The 10,155-nt window shown below is 39.6% G+C and overlaps 1 protein-coding gene across 9 annotated transcripts in view; it reads left to right on the top strand.

Annotated features, from left to right (window-relative positions):
* Positions 1 to 10,155, top strand: part of RIMKLB (ribosomal modification protein rimK like family member B) — a 93,521-nt gene that overhangs the window by 65,479 nt on the left and 17,887 nt on the right. For all 9 annotated transcript variants that reach the window (XR_001889644.1, XR_001889642.1, XR_001889645.1 and 6 more), the window contains 2 exons: positions 1,358 to 1,444; positions 3,258 to 3,461. Coding sequence is in view for 4 of the 9 variants with exons in the window: in XM_017894279.1 (XP_017749768.1) it covers positions 1,358 to 1,444; positions 3,258 to 3,461 (291 nt within the window). In the remaining 5 variants the exon portion in view is untranslated. The remainder of the gene's footprint in view (positions 1 to 1,357; positions 1,445 to 3,257; positions 3,462 to 10,155) is intronic.

Genomic DNA, 10,155 nt, shown 5'->3' with positions numbered 1-10,155 from the left:
TTTTTTTTTTTTTTTTTTTAAAGATCAATCTGTGGTAGATTAATACTTCTGTAAAATATAATAGAACGATCACAGCAGTGCCAGATTGCTATAAAAGCTTCTGCTGCCTACCCTTTTGTATTTATCTGACCACATAACAGTAGTGAACAAGTCCTATACAGGCACAGGTTGCAGAACCACATTCTGAGTAGCACTGCTCTAAACAACGTTTTGCTAATGTATTTCCTGCCTTTAATTCTCTTGTTTGGAAAAGACCAAACTTAAATTAGTGCAGAGTTTTCCATAAAGGTGTTTCTTCAAATAAATATCCAGTAGAATGCTTGGAGATTTAATGAGGCTTTACAAAGGAACCCTTGTCCTCTCCTTATTGTTAATATTTTAAAGAAAGGAACTCTTCCCCCCGCAACCCCCACCAAGCCTATATGGCATGCGTGGACACGGTTTCCGTTTTTAGCAATTGCATAGGAAGAGACAGAATAAATGGAAGTTGAGAATTCTGTGTTTTTAATGCATTGGGGATATTAATAGTTTATAACATGATTGTACAATGTTGATTTTATGAGAATGGAAAGAAGGGAAAAAAGGCTTACCAAATTAACAAGTATTACCTTTGTTCTATTGATGAAGGATTCAAATTTGGTGACCAAGTCATCATAATTTTGCAAAGCTACAGATTTCTCGTATTTCACTTGTTTAATGAACTTTATCCTGTCTCAACTTTTCTCTTTCATTGTGCTGATTTTGTAGCTACAGTCTATTTTGCTCTAATTTTGTTATTGTGTCATTTGTTTTGGTCAATAAAAGAGTGAGAAAGGAGACTTAACCCAGGATGCTGAGTTACCCCAGTGTTCAGAAAGAACTTTGATTAATAATGGAGATAAGAAAAATTGGTGTGTGTGTGTTTGTTAATAAAGAGGAGTGTGTCAGTGTGTGCAGCATCTCTTCAACCTTGGATAGATCTTAACCAAGTAATTCTTCAGTTTCTTAATCCAAGCAGGGAACTGAATATATTAAAGTAAATCTTGGGGCTTCTATTATTTGTGTGGGAGAATAATAAGGATAAAAACATGAGAAATGGCATAGAATTAGGAAACTCTGTTTAGCTGAAAGATACTTAAGTTAGATATCAGAATATGTATAGGTTAAGGGAGCTATTATTTGTTTTACAAGGTATTGTTTTAAACTGATATTCAGTTATATTTTCAACTTATACATACTTTCTCCAAGCAAAAAAAGATAGCCATCAGGCTCTTACCTTCAACTTCCTTGTGCTGTTGGTTGTCTTTAGTGTAGATAAAATTGATCACAAAACACTTCTGCTGCTGTTTGTCTTAAATTTTTTTATTGCTCAAACCAGGTGGCCATGAAAATTTTGCTAAAATGATTGATGAAGCAGAAGTACTGGAGTTCCCAATGGTAGTAAAGAATACGCGGGGTCATAGAGGTGTGTATGAGTTGTTGGTAAGGTATATAGTTTTGAAACTATTCTTGCTTATTAATATGAGTGACTTTGAAGAATAATTAGAAATTGTTAGGTGCATGATACCTCAGACTTACAGAAGGCTACTAAGCTGTTCAGTTTGGCTAAAAGCTATTTCTGGTTAGTGGTTACCTAGAGATTTTAACATACATACTTAGACTGAGTCTCAAGTTAGACCTGTCTGTATCTTCCTCAATAATATAAGGACTGCCCGTAATCCCAGCACTTTGGGAGGCTAAGGCAGGTGGATCACCTGAGGTCAGGAGATCAAGACCAGCTGTCCAATGTGACGAAACCTCGCCTCTACTAAAAATACAAAAATTAGCCAAATGTGGTGGCATACGCCTGTAATCCCAGCTACTCATGAGGCTGAGGCAGGAAAGTAGCTTGAACCTGGGAGGGAGAGGTTGCAGTGAGCTGAGATCATGCCACTGAACTCCAACCTGGGCTGTAGAGCCAGACTCTGTCTAAAAAAATGCAAAGAAACAATATAAGACCTTAGATCACTAACTACAGTCATCCCCCTCTAAAGATATATAGTTTGAAGACTTAATAAGGTAAAACTATTAACACTTTATAAGATGTCATATGAAAATATCTTAATGATTTTGGATTAAGGTAGACTTTTTTTTTTTTTTTAAATGAGATGAATTTTGCTCTTGTTGCCCAGTCTGGAGCGCAGTGGCGTGATCTCAGCTCACTGCAACCTCTGTCTCCCAGGTTCAAGCAATTCTCCTGCCTCAGCCTCCCAAGTAGCTGGCATTACAGGCATCCGCCACCATGCCCAGCTACTTTGTTTTTTGTATTTTTGGTAGAGACAGGGTTTCATCATATTGGCCAGACTGGTCTTGAACTCCTGACCTCTGGTGATCCACCTGCCTCGGCCTCCCCAAGTGTTGGTATTACAGGCGTGAGCCGCTGCGCCCAGCCTAAGATAGAATTTTAAGGCATAAAATGATACATCAATCTGAGTACAGTGACATATTTTGTGTTTTGGCAGGGATGGCTGGATCAGAGTTCAGCTGGAACTGTTGACTGGATTCTTTATATTTGGCTTCTCCAGTAGGGCAGCCAAGAGTCTCAGGCCTCCTATGGTGAATGCTAAAGTGAACAAAGAAGCTGTATGACCGTTTATGGTCTACCTTCATAAGTCATAATAGAATTAATTCTGCTCTATTCTCTTGTTTGGAGCAATCACAAGCCCTCCTAGATTCAGCCAGAAGTGACATAGATTCGGTATCCCTCCTTTCCCTTCCCCACCATGGGAGGAATTTAGAACCATATATCTAAAACAGCCACTTCCGTTGGCACAAAAATAGACAAATAGAGCAGTGGAACAGGCTAGAGAATTCAGAAATAAATTGAGGTAACATACTGCTATATTACTATATCCTAATATAGTATATTAGTATATTATATAATGTCACACATATGTTTTAATTCAGAGAGAAAAAGTTTTGCTAGTGAATAAGGTTGACATTATTGGCTAACCTGGAGAAATACAAATCTAGACCCCTGCCTCACAACATATATCAAAATAAATTTTAGTTTATCATGAAAGAGTTTTGGGAGTGGTAAAAGGAGATTATTTACCTTGTCTTTATATATTTTTGTATTATTTCACTGTTAAAACAGTTCTAACAAGGAAAACTTAAGAAAAAAATAAAGTGTAATTGGTTCTGAAACAGCAGATTGTGATAAAAGAAGATTCAGATAATAGGTATCATCTGCCCACAATTGATGAGTTAACATGTATTTTTATTCTTTTCAATCGTAGGTAAAGCTGTTTTCTTGGCTCGAGATAAGCACCATCTGGCTGATCTAAGCCATCTTATTCGCCATGAAGCACCATACCTGTTCCAGAAGTATGTTAAAGAGTCTCATGGACGGGATGTACGTGTCATTGTCGTGGGAGGCCGTGTGGTTGGCACCATGTTACGTTGTTCAACAGATGGGAGAATGCAAAGCAACTGCTCATTAGGTAAAAATAATGCAAATATCTTTCTAGTATATAGAGTGACGTTATAACTTGTCCAGTGAGTATTCATTTGTGTGTAACTATAGACTTTCTTAATAAGCTGAAAAATGTGTTTTCTTTTACATGTAAATACGATTTTTACACATGCCATCAATGTAATTAAACTCGAGTTATTTTTCTAGTAATATAATTGTTTCACTGAATCATATTAAATCTGCCTTCACCCATTCTCAATTTGTAACCCAGTTTACACATGTATTGGATGTCTGACAGGAGTTAGAGATTCCCTCTTTGGTGATATACTTATTTTGTATATAATCAGAGTTCCTATAAGATGTCTTAACACATTTTACCCATTGGTCCAAATAAGATTGCTGATTTTGATTTTCTTAAATATGTATTTTCTCACATCTCTTATTGTTCAGGTACATCAGAGCTTAGGCTTTGGGTTTTTTCCTCCTCTGTTTATATCACTTTCTTAGTAATCTTGTACAGCTCATGACTTTAAATACCATTTGTATGTTTATTATTTCCAAATTTCTGTCTCCAGTTTAGACTTTTTTCCCTGCTCCAACTCCAGGTTTATATAAGGAATTGCTTACTCAGTATCTCCAAAACTGAAATCCTTACAATGTGTTCTACCTGTAGTTATCTCCTTATCATTTTGTTCTTATGTATGTATGTATGAGTGAGTGAATGATGGGGTCTTGCCTGTCACCCAAGCTGGAGTGCAGTGGCAGGATCACAGCTCACTACAGCTTCAACCTCCTAGGCTGAAGCAATCCTCCTGCCTCAGCCTCTCAAGTAGCCGAGACCACAGGCACATGCCACCATGCCCGGCTAATTATTTTATTTTTTATTTTTTGAAACAAGAGCCTCACTCTGTCACCCAGGCTGGAGTGCAGTGGTACAATCTCACTCAGCTCCCTCACTGCAACCTCCACCTCATGAGTTCAAGCGATTCTCCTGCCTCAGCCTCCTGAGTAGCTGGGACTACAGGCACCTGCCACCACGCCCAGCTAATTTTTTTATTTTTAGTAGAGACGGGGTTTCACCATGTTGGCCAGGCTGGTCTCAAACCTCTGACCTCAGGTGATCTGCCTGCCTCGGCCTCCCAGAGTGCTGGAATTACAGGCATGAGCCACTACACCCTGCACCAGGCTAATTTTTTACATTTTTTTTGTAGAGATATGGTCTCCCTATGTTGCTCAGGCTGGTTTCAAACTCCTGGGCTCAAGCAATCCTCATGCGTTGGCCTTCTAAACTTGTGGGATGATAGATGAGAGCCACCACTTCCAGCCTGTCTCTCTTGCTTAATGACAGCTCTGTTTTTCTGATTTAGACCCAAATCCTTAGAGACATCCTGGTCCTTCTCTTCTCTTATACCTCATATTCAAATTGTCAGGAACCCTTTGAAATCTCTACTCTCAGAATGTTTCCAAATCTGACCATTTTTTACCATCTCCACTGCTGATGCCGTCTTCTTATTTGGATTACTTATAGTAGCCCCTTAAGGGGTCCTCTTGCTTCTACTCTTCCCTCCTAATCTCTTCCTAACACCACAGTGGTATGACGGATGCTTTTACATTGCAAGTCAAATCAACTTTTGCTCAGAATCCTCTAATAGGGCCAGGCACCATGGCTCACACTAGTAATCCCAACACTTTGAGAGGCTGAGGCAGGAAGATCATCCTGAGCTCAAGGTTCAAAACTAGCCTGGGTAATAGAGGGGAAGACCCTATCTCTACAAAATATAAAAATAAATTATCTGGGGCCAGGCTTGGTGGCCCAAACCTGTAATTCCAGCACTTTCATAGGCCAAGGTGGATGGATCACTTGAGGCCAGGAGTTCAAGACTAGCCTGGCTAATATGGTGAAACCCCATCTCTACTAAAAATATAAAGTTAACCAGCTGCAGTGGCACATGCCTGTTTAGTCCCAGCTACTCGGGAGGCCGAGGCATGAGAATCTCTTGAACCAGGAGGCAGAGGTTACAGTGAGTCAAGATTGCCCCACTGTACTCTAGCCTGGGCGACAGAGTGAGAGTGTCTCAAAAAGAAAAAAAAAAAAAATTAGCTGGGCATGGTGGCATGCACATGTGGTCCCAGCTACTCAGGAAGCTAAGGCAGAAAGATTGCTTGAGCCTGGGAGGTCGAGGCTACAGTGAGCCATGATCATACGATCATACCACTACACTCCAGCCTGTCTCAAAAACAAAAACAAACAAAATTCCTCCAATAGCTCCCCAGTTGCATTCCCAGAAAAATCTTAAGTTCTTGCCCTGGCTACCAGGCCCTAGGTGATATCATCCCTACTTATCTTTCTGAGATCTATAACCACATGGATGAATCTCAGAAACATAATGTTCATCTAAAAAGGCAAGTCAAAGAAGAGAATACATGTATTTCATTTATATAAAATTTAAATATATGCAAAACTAAACAATACAGTGTTGGAAATACATTTAGTAAAACTAAAGGTGAAATATTGATAAGCATGAAATTCAATATGGTGGCTTATTCAGAATACATGATAGAGTAAGAACACAGTGAAGATTTGAAAGATATTGGTTATATTAATTTTACTTTCTATTTTCTTCTTTCTGATGGAATCTTGCTCTGCCACCCAGGCTAGAGTATAGTGGTGTCATCTCGGCTCACTGCAACCTCTGCCTCCCAGGTTCAAGCAATTCTCATGCCTCAGCCTCCTGAGTAGCTGGGACTACAGGTGTGCACCCCCATGCTGGGCTAATTTTTGTATTTTCAGTAGAGATGGGGTTTCGCCATGTTGCCCAGGCTGGTCTTGAACTCCTGGCCTCAAGTGATCCACTCACCTCAGCCTCCCAAATTGCTGGGAGCCACCAGGTGTGAGCCACCGTGCCCAGCCTACTTTCTATTCTTGAAAAATGACTTCTGCCTCCTTGAATTAGCTCTTCATGTCTCATTTTAATTTTTCATTATAACACATCATGCTGACTAGCTAGAAGAGAGCTAAATGGCATCTTTTCTTTTCTGGGTCACCTTTACCTTACTACGTTGAGATTTAATTAATAGTTACTCTTCATACTTTAAGCAAAAAGAACTTTAGAAAGTAACTTAGTTTTATATTAAGAAGTAAATCGTTTTTTATTAAGTTTGTTTTGAGGTCGGGTGCTGTGACTCAGTCCTGTAATCCCCCACTCAACACGTTGGGATGCCAAGGCAAGAGAATGGCTTGAGCCCTGAGGTTTGAGACCAGTCTGAACAATGTAGAGAGACCCCATATCTACAAAAAATAAATTAATTAAGCCAGACGTGATGATTCACATCTCTGGTCCCAGCCACTTGGGAGGCTGCATTCTGGCCTGGGCAACACAGCAAGACCCTGACTCAAAAAAAAACAAACAAGGTTGTTTTGAGATCCGTGAGGCTTACAAAGAGGTATAAAGGATTCCTTTGCACCCATTAACCAGCTTTAGAAATAAGCCGTCAATATAGTTATGTTTACTCTCTCTGATCATTTTCTTCTCTCTTCCCCACATCCTGAACTTGGTATTTATCTTTCCTATAATGTACTTTCAGTGCTTCTGTCTATATTCCTAAACTGATTATTATTTTGTGTTATAAAACTTCATCCTTAGATACATCGTCAAGAGTATTTCTGGGTTAGCCCATTTACCCAGAAGTGGGATTTCTGTGTTGTAGTGTATTACAGTAACTTCAGCTCTACTAGATATTGCCAAATGATTCTCCAAAGTGAGTATACTACCTTAGGATTTCTCCTCATCAAATACTGTTTCGTGTAGTGCCATCTTCTTGCCAACCTGTGAGGTCGGTAGACATTAAGCCTTTTGCCAAAATAATGTGAATTATGTCATGTCATTATTTTAATTTATCTCTCACTGTTGAGGTTATGCATCTGTTCACTTTTTTAAGTGCATATTCCAATATGTCATCTATGAATTGCCTGTGCAGGTCCTTTGTGTCTTTTTTTAATTGAGATTTTTTTTTCCTTTTTTGTGTTGATCTACAGGCTCTTTCTTTTTTTCTTTATAAAAATATTTTATTTTTTATAGAGATGAGGTCTCGCTGTGTTGCCCAGGCTAGTCTTGAACTCGTGGCTTCAGGCGATCCTCCCATCTCAGCCTCCCAGAGTCCAGTGATTATAGGTGTGAGCCACTGTACCTGGCCAGATTTATCTAATCTGACTTCAAATTCTTTTGTCAGTTATATGAATTATAAGTACAGTATTTTCATCCCAGTCTGTGGTATTTCTTCTTTTTTTGATTACAGATTTTGATGGACAAAAATTGTCACTTTTAATGTCAAGCATATTCATCTATTTCTTTACGTTCTCTACTATTTTTAAATTGAAGAAATTCTTCTCCACCCTTTGGTCATGTTCAGTTCTTGAATACAGTCTTCTAAAAGCTTTTCCGGCCGGGCGCGGTGGCTCAAGCCTGTAATCCCAGCACTTTGGGAGGCCGAGACGGGCGGATCACGAGGTCAGCAGATCGAGACCATCCTGGCTAACACGGTGAAACCCCGTCTCTACTAAAATACAAAAAAAACTAGCCGGGCGAGGTGGCGGGCGCCTGTAGTCCCAGCTACTCCGGAGGCTGAGGCAGGAGAATGGTATAAACCCGGGAGGTGGAGCTTGCAGTGAGCTGAGATCCGGCCACTGCACTCCAGCTTGGGTGACAGAGCCAGACTCCGTCTCAAAAAAAAAAAGCTTTTCCATGTTTAGGACATTAATCTACCTGAAATTGATTTTGCTGTTCAGCGTGATGAAAGAGATCCTGTTTTCTTTTTTCAAAATGGGTAACTGGTTGTCTGAATGCTACTTACTGAATAGTCTGTTTATTACTAATTTGTAATGTATTTAATTTCCACGTGTGCATGGGTCTATTGCAAGGTCACTTAGTCTATTGTATCGTGCTTTTTCTCTATGAATACCAGTCTTTATTCCTTTGGTACTATGTGTAGATATCTGATAGAGCAAGAGCCTCTCTACCTTGTTTGTCAGAATTGAATTGCAGTTTGTGTTCATTGTTTTACTATTGTGAGCAATAATACTATAAACATCCTTGTGAATACGCTTTGTTTTATATACTGGTGCTTTTGTCTTGATAAGTCTCATCAAGGTTGGAATTGCTGTAACAAAATACATATTTAAAAAAATTTATGGCCAAGCACAGTGACTCACGCCATAATCCCAGCACTTTGGGAGGCTGAGGTGGGAGGATTGCTTGAGGTCAGGAGTTTGAGACCAATGGGCAACATGGTGAAACCCCATCTCTACTAAAAATACAAAAATAAGCCAGGCATGGTGGCAGGCACTTGTAGTCCCAGCTACTCAGGAGGCTGAGGCAGGAGAATCACTTGAACCCGGGAGGTGGAGGTTGCAGTGAGCTGAGGTCATGCCACTGCACTCTAGCCTGGGCAACACAGCAAGACTCTGTCTCTAAATAAATAATCAGATTACTTTTTTTTTGGAATCCGCCTCCCAGGTTCACGCCATTCTCCTGCCTCACGCCATTCTCCTGCCTCACCCTCCTGAGTAGCTGGAACTATAGGCGCCTGCAACCATTCCTGGCTAATTTTTTGTATTTTTTGTCAAGACGGTGTTTCACCGTGTTAGTCAGGATGGTCTCGATCTCCTGACCTCGTGATCCGCCCGCCTCGGCCTCCCAAAGTGTTGGGATTACAGGTGTGAGCCACCGCGCCTGGCCCAGATTACTTTTTGAAAAGCCCATAACTTTTTGCATTTCAACTTGTAATTTTTTTTTCCCCATCAGATGAGAATTACTTGCTATCTTATGGCTATTTTACTTTGTATTTTTCTCACCATGAACGATGAGAGAATCTTTTCATAGTTTATTTGATCATTTGTATTTACTTGTATATGTATTGCTCTTCATTATATTTGCTTACTTTTAAATTGGGCAGATTTTGTCTTTTGCATAGCATTTCTGACCAATGACTACTAAATGCCAGTATGTCCACCCCAGATCTCAGAAATGCCACCATACAATTTCCAGATTCTCCCCAGTTGAGAACCACTGCTTTAGAACCTCCAGTATAGTGTTAAGCAATAAGGATTGCAGTGATTTCTGTCTAGTTTCTGATTTCCTCTGAAATAGGTTTAGTGTTTTGCTATTTAGGATATTATATTTAAGGAGGTTGATTCTATTAGAGATTGTGTTAGAGGTTTTAGGAGGGATGATTGTCAGATTTTATCCTGTGCCATCTTGGCATCTTTAATTTAGGACCAGAAAGGTTCACAGCTCAGTTTTATTTAGCTATCCTAATGAGGGTCCTTAAGACCTTTAATTTCTTGGTGTGATGGATTATGTTGATACATTTTAGGTTAAAAATAATTTTTCTGGCCGGGTGCAGTGGCTCATGCCAGTAATCCCATCTCTTTGGGAGGCCAAGGTGGGCCTTGAGCTCAGGAGTTCAAGAGCAGCCTGGGCAACACGGCAAAACTGTATCTCTACAAAAAAATACAAAAATTAGCTTGGCATGCTGGCACATGCCTGTAAACCCAGTTAACACAGGTGGTTGAGACAAGAGGGAGAGGTGGAGGCAATTAAAAATTGCCCTTTGCATTTTAAAATAAACCACCTTTGGATAGCTTACTGTTCTTTCAAAATTACTGAATTTGTTTTTTTTTTTTTCATTTTATTTAGATTTTTTATTATTATTATTATTATTAT

This window comes from Rhinopithecus bieti, unplaced genomic scaffold, assembly GCF_001698545.2.
Source record: "Rhinopithecus bieti isolate Rb0 unplaced genomic scaffold, ASM169854v2 scaffold_23748, whole genome shotgun sequence".
Classification (NCBI taxonomy): Eukaryota; Metazoa; Chordata; class Mammalia; order Primates; family Cercopithecidae; genus Rhinopithecus; species Rhinopithecus bieti.
The sequence above is the reverse complement of the archived record's forward strand: the minus strand, read 5'-3'. Positions and strand labels throughout refer to the sequence as shown.